At 35.0% G+C, this 18,073-nt stretch overlaps 1 protein-coding gene across 5 annotated transcripts in view; it reads right to left on the reverse strand.

Annotated features, from left to right (window-relative positions):
- PLPPR5 (phospholipid phosphatase related 5) overlaps positions 1-18,073 on the reverse strand; it is a gene marked incomplete at its 3' end in the record, with an annotated part of 289,985 nt that overhangs the window by 203,199 nt on the left and 68,713 nt on the right. The window contains exons 1-4 of one of the 5 annotated variants that reach the window (XM_079117714.1): positions 17,212-17,248; positions 13,723-13,800; positions 12,870-13,045; positions 993-1,067 (exon numbers count right to left, since the gene is read on the reverse strand). In XM_079117714.1, the coding sequence (XP_078973840.1) occupies positions 993-1,067; positions 12,870-12,923 (129 nt within the window). In that variant the 5' untranslated portion in view covers positions 12,924-13,045; positions 13,723-13,800; positions 17,212-17,248. Of the gene's footprint in view, positions 1-992; positions 1,068-12,869; positions 13,046-13,722; positions 13,812-17,211; positions 17,249-18,073 lie in introns of those variants that run through there. The other 4 variants (XM_079117718.1, XM_079117715.1, XM_079117716.1 and 1 more) reach the window with 4 other exon arrangements.

Here is an 18,073-nt window from a genome sequence, read left to right on the forward strand (position 1 = left end):
GATTGTAATGTCTAAGACTAAGCTATAATTAAAAGTCATTGTTGGAATAAGTTATTACCAATTGACCATTTCTGGCTTAATTAAAATATTAATTTATTCATGCTAATATGGGAATTATATTCATATTACTGTAAAAGTATATTTGTGCTTGTTCTACTTTTTAAATATCCTACAGAAGTTTGAGATAGGCTAAATAATTTCTAGTTGGGTGTCCCTTAACCATTGTTGATACACTGTACATATGTTGTTTATGCATGCATGATCTAAAAAGACCAATTTAAATAATGGTTTGCTAGACACACATTAATTCTCCCATGAATTTTCTTCATGTAAGCATGATTGGCATGTGGGATATGAAAATCTTGAAGATGTGCCTAAATTTCCAATAACTCAACTTTTTTTACAATCTATAATGAACTATAAAGAGACTAAAAGGAGAGCACTTGAGAGCTCATAGATCCTGTCATAGTGGGAGGAGATACAAGTTAAGAGAAGACAAAGTGGAGAGAATTTAAGCAGGTGAGGCAGAAGAACCTTAAATGCATGGCATGAAACTCGGGGATTGCTGTCTAATTTGGGGTCAGGTGAAGCTACATGAACCAACAAAGTCAAATAGACACTACTGAGTTATAGAATAGGCTAAGAAATGCTGGAATGTGGAAGAGCTTGTGGGAAGAGTGGCAGGTGTTAAAAAATGGAGGCATACAAAGAGATGCACCCATGAGGCAATAAAAATACAACTCTGGATCTAAAAAGGCTTTTCTGTATAATGCAAATATAGCATCTGTGTTTATAATCACTGTGAGCCAAGAAACAATTCAGATTAAAATAAGCCCATGATACTACAGGTTTGGATAGTTAAAGATTTATTGTGTACATGGTGGATAGACAGAGTAGCTTTTGCAGGGAATGGCATTCTATTTTTATTTTGAATAGTACTTTTTCTTTTGAACAATGCAAGTTGTGATGGTGAATTTCCAGGGTTTTCTTACCTCTACAAAGATGAAGCAGGGGAAAATAGTGTTGCTCCTACACTCTTGGCTCTGGGGATTTGGAAGCATGTTTTCCTGTTGGCATAGGAGAAAAGAAAACAATGATGGTGAAACCCAGCTTGTACATGGCCACATGCTCCACAGAAGCTCAATACATTCTCCTTACATGGCTAGCCTTCTCTTTACAAGGAAGTAATGTCCTATGTCCTGAGTTAACGTTTGGAATGTCAGAATGTCGGTATCCTCCACTTGTATTGCACCTAGCATTCACAAAGATGCTTCTTTTTATTTATTTTTTTTTTAAATGCTGCCTTTGATTTCAGAGATCATCAAATATTTCCATGTCTTCCTAGTGCAGGCATAATCAGATACCTAACGTTTGACTGAACCTGTTGGACAGACAGGCATTATGACTGGGAATGCTGAGTTAGATTTTCCTGGGCACCATGGCATACACCATCACCTGCAACTCTGTGCCTACTTCTCCTACAACACTACCACAATATTAAACATTTCCTTAGATGGCCTCTTATCAGCAAATTTGTCATTAACCCCTCTTAATGTACTCCTGTTCCTAAGAATATGGTGCCAAAGATTTTTTTTTTTTTTAATCCTGAGCTCTGCAGAAGCTGAAATCCCAAAACAGTTCAACATTATTGCTACTATAGGATTTGGAAATTTCAAAGTGAAATAGTCTTAATATGAAAACTACCTGATTAGATATGCATGCATGAGTCAAGACAGTGAAATAATTTAATCAAAAATATTAATTAACATTTTGAGAATGATCATCATAAATAAATAAGTAAATACTTAAACCTATTTCAGACAGTCAAGTAAGCAAAAAAAAAAAAAAAAGAACTTAGTCCAAATCAGATGTTTATACTGAATTACCAGCAGAGAATAGTACGTAAATGTTGAAATGCCCCCACAACTCATAAAAACAGAAAAAAATCTAAATCATCAAAATGGAAAAATAATCTAAATTCCTTCATAGATGAAACTGAAGTGATGATAAGTATATTTTTTTTCCTATAATGTAGTGTGATAACAGGGCCCCAAAGTACTTGTGTCCGATATTCTAAGTTCCAATATTGTAAGCCTCTGAGATCAGCCTGCCTACTGAGAGAAGCACACCACCACTCTGTCCCCATAGTTCAGTAACTTTCAGTAGAATGTTTCACTTGAAGGGATATCTGAAATTGCTCATGGAAATTGTGTTGCTATCACAGGTTAGATTCTTTATTGGTATTTAGGGACGGTGTATGTTCTGCAATGCACAGGATAGCTCTACATACTGAAGAATAGTTCCTGCTGCCTGTTCCATTTTCTAATGTCCTGCTGGCTTACACTCGGCTTAAATGTGAACAATGATTCAGTTATGATAATAAGGAATGATCTGACAGGAAAAACCCCAGTAATTTAAGAGAAGATTAATGTGGGTAGGGAAACTTAAATGGAATGAGGACATTTTTTCACAATTATAAACACTGTATTTACATGGAACATTATGTTCACCAAAGATAGTGTTCCAACCCATACTTAGTTTAAAAGGTTTTCATTGCATATGCAGCAATGCAACAACTGAAAAATAAAAAAGTTAATAATAGCAAATTGATAAGATTTGAACACCTTAAATCTTTATTTATAGCATTTAGCATTGTGCCAAATATAAGTATTTAAATCTTTCAAATGGTGTAGAACCAAATAAAATGTTGTTAGTAGAGACTCATGACATGCCTGAGTTTTTGAATTTCATGAATGACATTCATTTTAAAACATTTAATATTTCTGTATACATACACATATCATACATATCTTTCAATTTTTAGCATAATGGTAAAAAATCTGTGAAATGAAAATTATAAGTTCAAATTATTTGTTTTGGGTGTACATATAGTTATAATTTTCCTCTGACTCTTTCACCAGAGTCTTGGAAAGAAATGGTAATGCTGAAGGGATTGATAATGGAAAGCAGATTGCATTTTCATTGCTTGATACTGGGTAGACAGACTGACCCATGAGAATAGCTGGTCTTTGAGATTTTGAGGAGGGGAGATGTGAAAGAGGTGGAGGATTTTCTGTGTTTCTTTGCAAAGAACTTTCACAAAAGTCTTGGGAGAAAATCAGACTTGACTGTGAATTAGTTTGCCATAAAAGATTAATTCTAATTGATGATGATGGAAAACATGAAATGAGATCCCCCAAAATGTAAGGTGAGAATATGGGGGGAGTTTCAGCTGTAGGCGATGTGGCCCTTTAAGCTCCTGCTACACTGAAGCATGATCAGCCAGTGTTACTTGGGGCAATCAGTGGTTGCCATACTCGACTCCTTTCCTTCTCTCTAAATATAATATAAATGAAATTTAAAATGTATAATGAGTGACTGGGAAAATAATGTAATTTTTACTGATCTGGAGGGACACTAATACGCAATACAATGATAGTGCATTGCAAACATTATTTTAAATAGTTTTAGGTCTTGGTAGACAGAATCAGAGTTCTCCTTTTAAAATGAAGACATTACTCTTATTGCTCTTGGTGCTCTCCCTGCAAGAGCTGAAGCAATGGTAGGAAGGGGCTTTAGATAAGTTTTGTATACTGATTTGTCATACTGCTTACAGAACTAATGGATTATGGACTTTTTAAAGATTTTTAAAATTTGTTCTAATTAGTTGTACGTGACAGTAGAATGCATTTATACATTTTGATAAATCATACATAAATGGAGTGTAATTTCTCATTTTCCTGATTGAACATATTGTAGGATCACATCGGTCATGCAGTCACATATATTCATGAGGTATAATGTGTTTCCCTCTACTATCATTCCTATCCCTATACCCTTCCTTCATTCCCCTCTACCTAATCTATTCTTCCCTAGCCCCTTCCCCTTTTTGTGACTTAGAATCCATATCAGAGAAAATTTCAGCCTTTGGTTTTTGGTTTGGCTTATTTTGCTTAACATGATATTTTTCAATTTCATCCATTTCCTAGCAAATGCCATAATTTCATTCTTCTTTAAAGCTGAGTAATATTCCATTGTATATATGATTTATCTATCTATGTAGATATATATATATATATATGTATCAGATTTTATTTATACATTCATCTGTTGAAGGGCATCTAGGTTGATTCCACAATCTAGCTATTGTGAATTGAGTTGCTATAAACATTGATGTGGCTTTGTCACAGTACTATGCTGATTTTAAGTCCTTTGGGTATATGTTGAGGAGTGGAATAACTGGGTCATATGGTGGTTTCATTCCAAGTTTCTGAAGAATCTCCATATTGCTTTCTATAACGGTTGCACCATTTTGCATTCCCACCAACAATGTATGAATGTAGCTTTTCCCCCACATCCTCACCAACAATTATTGTTGCTTGTATTCTTATAATTGCCATTCTGATTGGAGTGACATGAAATCTTAGAGTAGGTTTGATTTTCATTTCTCTAATTGCTAGAAATGTTGAACATTTTTTCATATGTTTATTCATTGATTATATATCTTCTTCTGTGAAATGCCTGCTCAACTTTGCCCATTTATTGATTAGGTTATTTGTTTTTTTGGTGTTAAGTTTCTTGAGTTCTTTATATATCATAGAGTTTAATGCTTTATCTGAGGTGTATGTGTTAAAGATTTTCTCCCAATCTGTAGACTCTCCACATTTTTGATTGCTTCTTTTGCTGAGAAGAAGCTTTTTAGTTTGAATCCATCCCATTTATTGATTCTTGATTTAATTTCTTGTACTTTAGGGGTCTTGTTAAGGAAGTCAGATCCTATGCTGACACAGTGAAGATTTGGGGCTACTTTTCCTTCTATTAATCGCAGGGTCTCTGTTCTAGTGCCTAAGTCGTTGATCCACTTTGAGTTGAGTTTCTTGCAGGGTAAGAGATAAAGGTTTAATTTCATTTTGTTACATGTTGCTTAGAATTTTTTGATTTTGACCTTTTAAAATAATTCTGTGCAAGTTACAACTTGAGACTTAAAGTTGAAAACTAAATGAAATGGTAGCATAGCAGCAGTGAATGAGTTAATTGTGAATGAAAGATTTATATGCGATGATTTAGAAAAATAATATTTGTTATTTTAGATAGGCAAATATAAATTTCTTCTGATATATCTGACTTTGTTAAAGAACTTTACAGAAATGTCTTCTGCTTATTTATTTAATGTATTCTATCATATGTGCATAAGACTAAATTCTAAATGACCGTGTGTCTGAATTTCAATTGCTATCAAAAGTCATTGAATCTGAGTGCTTTTTTATTTATTTATTTGTTCTTTTTAGTTATACAGGAAAGCAGAATGTATTTTGACATTATATATATATATATATATATATATATATATATATATATATGAAGTATAACTTCCCATTCTTGTACTCATACATGATGTGGCGTTACACAGGTCATGTGTTCATATGTGAACAGGAACATTATATCCAATTCATTCTATCTTTCCTATTCCCAGCTCACTCCATTCCCTTCATTTCCTTTTGTCTATTCCAATGAACTTCTATTCTTTCCCTCCCCTCTTATTGTATGTTAGCGTCCACATATCAGAGAGAGAACATTTGACCTTGGTTTTTTGGGATTGACTTATTTCACTTAACATGATAGTCTCCAGTTCCATCCATTTACTGACAGATGCCAAAATTTATTCTTCTTTATGGCTGAGTAATATTCCATTTTGTACATATATCACTTTTTCTTTAACCATTCTTTTGTTGAAGGGCACTAAGATCGGTTCCTTCACTTAGCTATTGTGAATTGAGCTGCTATAACATTGATGTGGCTGCCTCACTATTGTACGCTGATGTTACATCTTTTGGGTATATGTCAAGGAGTGGAATAACTGGGTAAAATGGTGGTTCCATTCCAAGTTTTCTGAGGAATCTTCATACTGCTTTCCATAATGGTTGCACCATTTTGCAGTTCAAACAGCAATGTATGAGTGTACCTTTTTCCCCACATCCTCACAAACTTTTATTGTTACTTATATTCTTGATAATTGCCATTCTGACTGGAGTGAGATGAAATCTCAGTGTAGTTTTAATTTGCATTTCTCTAATTGCTAGAGATGTTGAACCTTTTATCATATATTTGCTGACCATTCGTATTTCTTCTTCTTAAAGTGTTTATTCAGTTATTTTGCCCATTTATTGATTGAATTGTGTTTTTTTATTTTTATCTTTTTATTTTTTGCTGTTAAGTTCTCTGAGTTCTTTATATATATATATCTATCTCTATAGAGAGAGCGATAGATAATTCTCTATCTGAGATTCAGGTGACAAAAATTTTCTACCACTCTGTGGGCTCTCTGTTCACATTCTTGATTGTTTCCTTTGCTCTGAAGAAGATTTTTAGTTTGATACAATCCCATTTTTTAAATCTTGATTTTACTTCTTGCACTTTAGGAGTCTTGTTGAGGAATTTGGTTCCTGAGGCGACATGATGAAGAGTTGGGCCTACTTTTTCTTCTAGTAGGTGCAGGGACTCTGATCTAATGTGTAGGTCTTTGATCCACTTTGAGTTGACTTTTGTGCACAGTGAGAATAGGGGTCTAATTTCATTTTGTTACATACAGATTTTCAGTTTTCCCAGCACCATTTCTTGAAGAGGCTATCTTTTCTTCAATGTATATTTGTGGCACCTTTGTCTAGGATGATATAACTATTTATGTGGGTTTGTCTCTGTGTCTTCTATTCTGTACCAAAGGTCTCCTTCAATTTCTTTAGTGTTCAGTAGTTTTCTTTGTAGAAAGTTTCCACCTCTTTTGTCAGATTGAGTTCCAATTTTTTTTTGAAACTATTGTGAATGGGATAGTTTTCCTAATTTCTCTTTCAGTTGATTCATCACTGATATATAGGAATTCAGTTGACTTGTGGGTGTTGATTTTATATCGTACTACTTTGCTGAATTCATTTATGAGTTCTAGAATTTTTCTGGAGGAGTTTTTCTTTCTTCCAAATATAGAATCGTGTCACTGGCAAATGGAAATTCTTCGATTTCTCATTTTCCTATTTGTATTCTTTTAATTTCTTTATTCTGTCTCTTTGCTCTGGCTAGAGTTTCTGGGACTATTTTGAATAGAAGTGATGAAAGAGGCCATCCATGTCTTGTTCCAGTTTTTAGAGGGAATGATTTCAATTTTTCTTCATTTAAAATGATGTTGGTCTTGGGTTTAGCATAGATAACTTTTACAAAGTTGAGGTATGTTCCTATTATCCCTAGTTTTTCTAGTGTTTTGAACATGAATGGATGCAGTATTTTGTCAAATGTTTTTTCTGCCTCTATTGAGATAATCATGTGGTTCTTGTCTTTTAGTCTACTGATGTGATTAATTACCTTTATTGATTTCCATATGTTGAACTAACTTTGTATTCCTGGGATGAACCTCACTTGACCATGGTACATTATGCTTTTAATATGTTTTTGTATGCAATTTGCCAGTATTTTATTAAGAATTTTTGCATCTATGTTCATCAGGGATATTGTTCTGAAGTTTTCTTTCCTTGATGTGTCTTTGTCTGGTTTGGGTATCAAAGTGATACTAGCTTCATAGAATAAGTTTGAAAGTGTTCTCTCCCTTTCTATTTAATGCAATAATTTGGGGAGTATTGGTGTAAATTCTTCTTTAAAAGTCTCGTAGAACTTGGCTAAGAATCTATCTAGTTCTGGGCTTTTCTTTGTAGGTTTTTAATGGCATCTCCAAGCATTTCATTGCTTGAAATAGATCAGTTTAAATAGTCTAAGTCCTCCTGATTCAATTTGGGTAGATCACATGTCTCTAGAAATTTGTCAATGTCTTCAAGATATTCTATTTTATTAGCATATAAATTTTTAAAATAGTTTCTAATTATTGTCTGTATTTCAGTAGTGCCCGTTGTGATATTTCTTTTTTCATCATATATTTTAGTAATTTGAATTTTCTTTCTCTTTCTCTTTATCACCTTAGTTAAGGGTTTATCAATTTTATTTTATTTTTCAGATAACCAACTTTTTATTTTGTCAATTTTTTGTATATTTTAAGTTTGTTTCAGTTTTATTGATTTCAGGTCTGATTTTAATTATTTCCTATCTTCTGCTTTTGGTGTTGATTTGTTCTTCTTTACTAGGGTTTTGAAATGTATTATTTAGTTATTTATTTGGTGATTTTCTATTCTTTTAATAATAAACTCAATGCAATGAACTTTCTTCTTAGAAGTGCCCTCCTAGTGTTCCAGAGATTTTCATATTTTGTACCTCTATTTTCATTTACCTCTAAGTACCTTTTTAAATTTCATTCCTGATTTCTTCTGCTATCCATTGGGTCATTCAGTAGTGTATTATTTAGTGTCCAGATGTTAGAATAGCTTCTAATTTTTATTTTATCCTTGATTTCTAATTTCTTTCCATTATGATCTGATAGGATGCAAGGTATTATTTCCATTTCCATTTTTTTTGTAATTGCTAAGTATAGATCTGTGACCTGAGATATGGTTTATTTCAGAGAAGGATTTGTGTGCTACTGAGAAGACAACTTATTCAGTCATTGATAGATGAAATATTCTATATATGTCTGTTAAGCCAAAATTATCAATTGTACTTTTTAGTTCTATAGCTTCTTTATTTAGTTTTTGTCTGGAGGATATCTCCAGTGGTGAGAGAGGTATATTAAAGTCACCCAGTATTATTGTGTTGTCTATTTGATTCTTGAAATTGAGAAGGTTTTTTTTTTTTTTTTTTTTTGATGTACATAGATGCTTCATTGTTTGGGGCATAAATATTTATGATTGTTCTGTCTTGTTGATACACAATTACCTTAAGCAGTATAAACTGTTCTTCTTTGTCTATTCTGATTAACTTTGACTTGTAGTCTACTTTATCTGATATGATTTGCCTATGAGGTGAGTCTTTTGGAGAGTCCATATTGTTGCATCTTGCTGTTTTTAAATCCTGTCAGTTTATATCTTTTGATCAATGAGTTTAGGCCATTTATGTACAATGTTATTATTGAGATATGATTTTTATTCCCTGTTATTATGATTTATTTTTGGTTTTTAATTTGAATTAGTTTCTCTTTTGGTTGACTATTCATCTAGGGTAGTTCCTCCCTTTGCAGGTTTTCACTTTTATTTTTCATTTCCTCTTCATGAAATATTGTTTTGTTGCTGAGCCTGTAGCAAGTCGTCTCCCACACTATGAGGAGAGATCCATGTGGCCAGGAATTTTGGTACCTGCCAAAAGCCAGTGAGGAACCTAGGCATCTTGCATAGAGCCATTTGATTAAAGAATCTTGGGGGGGGGGGCTCCATCTACAGCCAAATCTTCAGATAACTGCAGCTCCTGCCAATTCCTGACAGCAGTAACAAGACAGATCTTTAGCCAGAACCACCCAGTTAAACCATTCCCACATTCCTACCCACACAATCTGTAAGACTGTCCTGTTTTAAGTGGCTACATTTGGAGGTTTTTTTTTTTTTTTTTTTGTACCGAGTATTGAATCCAGAGGCACGTTACCATTGAGCTACATCCCCAGCCTTTTTAAATTTTTATTTTAAAACAGAATCTCACTAAGTTGCTTAGGGCCTCACTAAGTTGCTGAGACTGGCCTCCAAAACTTTTGATCCTCTGGTTTCAGTCTCCCAAGCCACTGGGATTGCAGGAATGCTCCACTGCACTCAGCTCAGGGGTAATTTTTTACACAGTAACGACGGTCGAGTGCAACAGACGTTATTACCTCATGGACACATGTGACTGTATGATGGATGTGATCCTGTAATACCTATAATCAGAAAAATGAAAGATTACACTCCATTTATGCATGGTCTATCAAAATGTAGAAATGCATTCTACTGTCATGTACAACGAATTAGAACAAATAAAATAAAAACATTTTTAAAAGATGAATCTCAAAAAGTGTACAAGAACATCTTAAAGAAGATAATTTTAGAAGTGGTTATTTGGTTTTACTTTTATTCCTCATGATCCACTCTAGAATTCACGCCTCAGTATGCACATTGCAATGTCTGTTCTCTCTCTTCTAGTTTGGTTTCAGATTTGTGTCATGAAGGCCACAATGGGTCCACCAAAAACAACTTAGGTGTTAGTATCTCAGATGTATTTCAGATATGGTCATCATATAATTATATAGATTTGGGACTAACTAGAATCTGGCAAGAGAATTTTGTGAGAAAATATTAGACGGGATGGTTTTAAGAACTGTAATTAGCTGTATGATTTTGAAAAAGTTCCCACATGCTATAAAATAGATTGAAAAGATGAACAGATTACTAAAACTCTTTAAATATAAAGTATTTTGGAAGTGTCCCCTCACCACTCAGGGAAATTAAGAATGTTTTTTCCCATGGAAAGTAATACACACAAAAATCTACTTAATTGCCTATGGCTTAATTGTGACAAATTTAAATTCTAGAGTCATTTTCCCTTATGAGTACAAATGGAATGCTAATTAATGTTACTATTAGTCTCAGAAAAACACAATTAGGAAGGTAAATCTGCTGTTTTTTTATCCTTCAAACCAAATAATACATCCCATTAGAAATGACTCAGGGAGGATCAGAGATTTGGCTTAATTTCACTACATGTATTTATTATTAGTGCAAAATAATTGAGACGAGACTGGACATTATTACAATTTTGTAATATTGGTATGTTCTTAAAGCATATGAATATCAGCAGAAAAATAAAATATTAATATAATTGTGTACACCAAAGCTGTTCTCTAATTGCCAAAGACTCCTATCATATTATTCTACATTTTATTAGCATTTATATATTGTTTGAATGCCCTATTCTGTATTAATTGGTTTTCATTATTTGTTCCTTTATGCCTCAAGTACTACATAAACACGAAGAAACTCTCTCCAAGAAAATAACTGCATTGGTTATTGATTGCAGCTTCTATTGAAGAATCTCACAAAAAGATGAAAATCTTCAATAACTCTAATAACCTTGTGTGCTCTAGGTTAGTGTCTAATGGATTGTGTCTAATTTCAGAGAATATTTGGCTCCATTATCTTTCCACCAACCCACAATAATTTAGGCATTTGGGCTGGATAGTGTACTCATCAAATTTATCTGTTGAAACTCTAAACTCCACTACTTCAGTATGGGACCGTATTTGGAAACACTGTCTTGTATATGCTGCCTTGGTGGTCCTGGTTGTATATATGTTGCATTTTCTTAAAGAGAGAGGACTTACATATATAAAATGTTTTATCTTCATCAAGCTCTCATCTTGATTTTTAAATCACAAGGTTTCTAATGTTTTAAAATAATGAGTGTGTCAGCTTTCTAGCAGGTGAAGGAGCAACCTATCAAATGCTACTGGATTCATGGTGAGTCCTGAAATATGCCAAAAGTGTTGAAATCAACCATCTCAGGAAATGGCAATTCCCTTGTTACTCCATCAATTTTGAACTCCTGTATTAGACAACTGAAATCATAGCAGCTTAAACAAAAACAAGAATTATATGTTTTATATAAGTAATAGTCTGGAGCTGATAAGGCAGCTACTCAGGGCTGAAGGGCTGAAGATCAGCCTCCTCTGTCATGTTCCTCTTCCATCCCAGCCCCGTAGGTTTGTTTTTATTATGTTTGCATTTGGGGTACAGGAAGAAAGACATGGTTGGACAAGGTTAGACATAGTTTTTAAGGAAATGTGCACATCATACAGATGACCAGGATATAATCAAAAGTTCAGAGCTGGTTACATGGGAGGCTGAGAAATTTGCCTCACTGAAATTTCTGTTTAGAGAAGAATGAGGCTGGGGATGAATGCTATCTGCACCTAACAGAATACATGGAATTTTTTCCTTTCATAAATCTATTTAGGACCTGGGAATTCAACGAACACCATTTTAGAAACTCAAACCATGTCTTTAGGCTTTGTGGGAAGTTGAATAGCCCACTCTGAAACGTAGAACATTGTGGCTGATACCAGCAGGGTACAGTCATTGGGTGCTTTCCAGGAAATCAGAAAGTCTTGCTGCAATTTCAGAGCTGTGGTCACAAAAGTGCTGCAGTAGCATTTTTTTTTTTTTTTTTCTCAATAGGAAGAGAAATTGTGAGATAAATTTAGGCTACATCAGTTTGTAAAGGGGAAAAAGAAATAAAAGTCACCAGTAGACTGTTTCTGGTATTTTGAGATTTCTCCTGGTGTAAATTGGACTAGTCATATTTCCTCTGGCACTTCGTTCATCATGGCAGCCTAAATCTACCATTATGAAAACAGTCCTAATTTCTATTTCATCAATTGAAAAGCTTCCTTATTTTTTCTGAATGTAAAAGTATTTCTTGTTTTATAAATAAATGTAAAGAAGAAAGGAAAAATGACTTTATCATCCAAAGATAAATCCTGTTAGCATTTTAGTGTATAGTGTTCCAGGCTTCATCAAAGCATATAGATTATAAGCCAGTAAATTCTTTGTAGATTATCTTAAGCACATGTTATTTGACAACCATGACACTATTCAGGGTTTTAGGGGAAATGGCGTATGGCTTTCTAAGTCTTCTCCTTTCTATATGTTCTGTCACAGTCTCATCCTAATATCCCATGATTATATGTCGCTTGGGTTTGAGAATGCTTAAGACTTTTATGACTGCTTATGTATTTGTGGTGAGTTCAATACATAAATTAGTATCTGTGTAAAGATTTGCTTTCCCCAAATGTTCTGATTTACCGTAACTGAGAAAGAGTCTTGTGATACAGCAACTCTGAGTATTTCTCTGCTGGCTTTGAGTGGCAGGCTGTTCACCTGCAGGCTCAGACACGATCCTTTTATTATCTGTATAGCAATAACCCCCCTGGCTTATTCAACAGTCCCTCAGTAGTCCCTCTGGCAGGGAATTTTAATCCATACCTTTTGGCAGAAAAGGCAGTTCTCTATTAGCAACTTCCTTGAAAACATCTCCATGCAGCTGAAGCTTAGCAAAGATGTTACCAAGAAATTTCATGCACATTTTTGTGTATTATTTTGCTAATATTGTAAAACAACTTCAGCAAGGCTGTCTCATTTTCTTTTATCATTCAGTATTGCTGTTGAAAAAAACATTGTCATTGTATTTTTCAGTTCTCTGTAGTCAATTTTATTCTAAAATGCTTCCAAAACTTTTAGTATACTCTCTGTATTCCTGCTTTCAAAAAATTAAGATGGAGCTGGGATTGTGGCTCAGTGGTAGAGCGCTTGCCTAGCATGTGTGAGGCACTGGGTTTGATCCTTGGCACTGCATACATATAAATAAAGTTCATCAACAACTAATGAAAATATTTTTTAAAAAAAAATTAGATGAATGTACCTAAGTGTGGACCTTTTAAAATTATATTTCTTGTTACTTTTAATGTTGAGACTTGTGTCTTTTCTTATCTTTTGTAAACTCTTTTGTATTGTTTCTTGGACAAATGTCTATTCTATATTATTGCTGGTTTATTTTTTTTCCTGAAAATTCTTTTTAATGTGTGTTTGGGTCAGTATTTTTGTATTGTAGAAACATTTTTTATTGTAACTTTCTTAAGCAATATTAATTGTCATCAGCAAATCTAAAGTAATTGTTTGCCACAACTATATAATCTTATGGCTAAAACTGAAGATTCAATATTCAGTACAGCAAAATAAACTAGAATTTCATAAATGATTGCTAAGTGAATATAAATAGACTGAAATAACTTTAAAATGCCAGAAAACTTAAAATGAAATATGAACAATTTAAACTCACAGTTGAAGTCATAAGCAGCAGAATCGAAGCTATAGAAAGACACCTCAATGACTGAGGGAAAATACTTGACACATTTTTCTAGAACAGAAAATAACAAAGACCAGAGATAAAATACATACATAGGACTGAAAATAGAGCACTACAATATTTATTGAAGTTGTTTTTCCAAAGAAGAAATGGATTAAAGTTCAGGACCCTAATCTCTCTTTTTAGATGCAATTTTCCCCAGAAGCTGTATAAAATAAGGCCACCACTGCTACTTCATGGAAGAAAACACAGCCATTACTCTGCCATTCTGGCTTTCTTCCAGTGCCTACCTACAGAGTGGACTTCAAGCATGGGATTGAGGTGAGATATGCCCTGAGGCCTTTGAAGGTACTTGACCTAAGAAGACCTAGAAGGGAAGCCTAGAACAGCATGCCAGAGAGAGGAGTCCAACACTGCTTTCTTTCTCTACTGGTGTGTGTGTTCTAGATTCCTTTTTCTTTGCTATTGGAGTGGTAAGATATAAGACTAGGGGAGAAGAAACCAGGTCATTGGCTTGTGGGGGGTCTACAGTATTCTAGGCAGATGATTTCTTCATGTGATGGTTAGTAACTCCTCAGAGAAATAGAAAGTCGTAGGGGTGAGAGACTAAATTTAAGATAGTAGTAGAGAATTTTAAAGTGTTTCTTTGCCAGTATTGTTCCTTATGGGTGGCCCATCTCTTCATGAAACTTGTAAGGATGTAAGTGGTGACTGAAACCTAAGTGTTTGTTCAGGATCTTGGATTCCTTTAAGGACCCCTTTCTTATGCATTATCTGTTGTTTCCTTTTGACGTTATGGCCTGACATTTGGTTGGTAAATTTCCCAGAGAGACTGAGACTCCTTCCTGTATATTTTCTGGAAACAAGGCAGTCTTTTCAAAAACTGCTCACCAAGATGGTACACCTCATTCTACAGGCATGGATCTTGGCACTTTTGCATTTGTAAGTATTTCACATTTCTTCTGTAGTGATTCTTCTTCATTCAGTAAAACAGAAATCTTGTTATTATACCCATTTTACTGGTGAAAGAAGTGAGTCTTAGAGTAACTTGCCCAACATCCAACAGCTAAAAATTGATCTGGTATTATAAATCCCAAAGTCCATGCACTTGCTACTGTGCCATCAGTTCTCACAATTAAAATACAGTGTGGTAAGTGCTGGGACACAAGTAAGCCCAATGAAGGATTATGGAAAATAATATTCCTACAAGATAGCTCCCCAAGAAAAATGGAGGTACAGTATGGCTCAGGAGGAGGAAGGGGGAAATTAGTCAAACATTAAACCTCTCCCAATATACCCTTTCCCAATAAAAATGGGCCCTGAGGAGATAAAGCAAACTTTCATCCCTTCCCAGGTTCTTCCCCAGCATCTTCACCAAAAGCAAATTTTTACCCCTTCCCAAAGCCAGTGCATCTTGAAGGAAGGAGGTAAATACTGAATACTGGGCCCTGAACTTTGACCTTCCCCCATGGCAAATTAGTCCTAAATGGAGGCATAACAGATATGGAAATTCTGGGAAACAATGGATCCCAGAGAAAGCAAAACAATGGGCAAGATTTGAGTACTTATCACTTGGGATCTGGACTCCTATCTCCCCAGATAATGAGTATCGACCTTTTTACAACTACCCTCCTAAGTTAAAGTTTAACCATGGCAACTAGCCCCTGACTGTCAAAACTGCACATCCCCAGTCTCCAATGAAACTATAAAACCCAGACTCCTTCTGTAACTTGGTGGCCTCCATACCCAGAATATGGGATCTCCTATGCCGGATCAACCGGCCTCACTGCAGAATAAAGGAAAGCTTGCTGATTGAAGGTTTGCTTCCAGTCTCCTGCCTCCATCTTTTGTGGGTCATGAACTTACACCCAGGAACGATGATTTCAAAGAGAGGAGTAAAGGTAGGTCTTGAAATAGTTAACCAAGTCAGTAACAAACACTCAGACTCTATTTGTGTTTGCTAGAGCAGTGACTGACACAAACAGACTAGCAAGAAATAAGTACAATTTAAAAGAAAAAAAAAGTAGGGAACTGTATTCAGTAGAGCAAGCCATACAATCAAGAGACTCTTCAATTTCCATTTTTAGATCGCTACCCAGAGATGGACTTCTGATGGAATCTTTCCTTCCACAGAGTACAGGAAGTGAGGAAGGAGAGAAGGACCGAGACCGCTGCAGCACAGGATGACACAGCGCAGTTCTCATTCATGAAATAAGGACATTAGCACAATTGCCTGTGTGATAGGTGAAGGGTCCTGAACATACGCTTCATGGTTTGTTTGAATTTTTTTAAATCAAATGTTCCCAGATTGAACAGGAAGTATTAGAGGGGATGACCGGAGCGCAGCTGCTGCCTCCAGGGAGAGATGAAAAATCTTGCCAGCCACTGGGAATCCTCATATAATCGCTGATAGGTCAAGATCACAAGTGAACAAGTCCACCTCTGCTCCCACTCCCACAGGATGTCGTCTCATCGAGGTCTTGGTTTGTTACTGACCCAAATAAATGTACAAGAGACTCTTTTCTTCCCCTTTTCCTTCATGTTTTATTTCCTGTCTTTCTTTAGTGTCTGCTAATCAGGTTTTCACAATGAAAGTTGACGATATGGAAATTCACATACCCCCAAATTTAATTATTCCATTTAGTAATTCTCTTTATATATAGCTTGTTTCATCTCCCTGTCAGGGTCACCCATCTAGTTTTCCTGGTGAGAGCAAAGTGGTTTTAACAAGTAGATTCCTTTTGGTCTAAGTAGATGCAAACTATGAAGAGAAAGCTCCCGCAGGGTTAAATCCCACAGGCAACAAACCTCCCCTTTTTTGATCTTGCCCTGCCCCCCCAGGGATCCAGTTCATTCTTCCAGGTGTGGAGCACTGAGTGAATTCCCAACACTGACCCATAGTTCTCATATAGCAAGATATTTATAAATTCACTCCTCCCTTGAAGTATCTACACTGCAGTCATTGGCCCTTGTCCTTGGTTACAGAAGGCCTTCTTCCTGTTTTAATTTGTTAACCATTGTGATCATTTGGTCCCTAGGTTTTTCTTTTGTCAGATTTGGTGACATTTCCACAATTTTAATTTCATCTCCCATTTTTGTTTAAACAAACACTAAGTAAGAAAAAAATGTTTGCTTCCATAGAATATACTAGTTACACTAATATGGTTTTAAAAAACGTAGGTAATTTCAAAATTTCTGATTTAGAACTCTCTTTTAAGAACCATAACTAAGCATAAGCCCAAAGAAAGCATTCTATAAACATCGGTTCAAAGAAATAAATGAAGCAGAAAAAAAATCTATTTTTCTTTATCCTTTTTGTTAATCTATTATCTATATCTTCAAAACTTAACCCCTTCCAAATTCTATTCAAAGGAAACCCGCACAGCTTTATGTTTCTCTACTTGACATCCCTCCATATCCAACTTAATGGAGAAAGGACATTAATATTTATCAGGCACCTACCAATGTCAGGCACCAAGCCAAGTAATTTTCACATGCTATATTTAAATCTACATAAAATTTCTTTTTTTAGAGATGACAAAATAGTGACTCAGAATGGTTAAAGTAAGATTTCCTCCTTCAGTTTTGTAGAAAATCACAAGACATTATTGCTTCCAACTAAAAAAGAGGGATAGAATACAAAAATTAGTTACTTTTTACACTCATCAGAGAGGTGAGGTGCACAAAAATGCTAAAGGAACTAAATTTCAGAGCTCTACTAGCAAGCTCCTCCTCTGAGAAAAGGCATCTCCTATTACATTCCTAGAAAGTGGGAGAAGACACAAGTGCCACACAGGTGGTGAAATTTCTAGGGTCAGTAGAAACCAGCCAAAGGTTTAAGGGTCACATGGGCTGGCACAACAGATTAAAGCCTGGAGCTCCAGAGGCAGAGCACATGCCCACCTGCCAAGTCTTTCCTAGAAAAGAAGATGTGAGATTTATGGAATGATAAAAGCAGGGAGTAACACTAGAGTGCAGAGCAAGCTCTCTGGTGATGTGAAAAATGGGACTATAAGCACTGAGATGTTAAGACTTTTTATTGGTACTTAAATCAACCAAGTACTACTTGAAGAAAAGTTTTAATCAGGTCCTCAAATTATTTGAAATCAGTGGTGCTCTGAAGGCTACCCAAACCATAACCCTTCTCAGATTAGTTTTAACCAGAGAATTTAGGAAAGAGCATGCCTTTTAATGGAGGTAAATATCGTTTACTTCCATCTCTACTATTCTTTGACACCAATATCCAGAATGAAAATATAAGTCATGCAAAGAGGCATAAAAATGTGACCTGCAATCAAAAGAAAGAATGATCAATAGAAGCAAG

The sequence above is a fragment of the Sciurus vulgaris genome (genome assembly GCF_902686455.1).
Source record: "Sciurus vulgaris genome assembly, chromosome: 1".
Taxonomy (NCBI): Eukaryota; Metazoa; Chordata; class Mammalia; order Rodentia; family Sciuridae; genus Sciurus; species Sciurus vulgaris.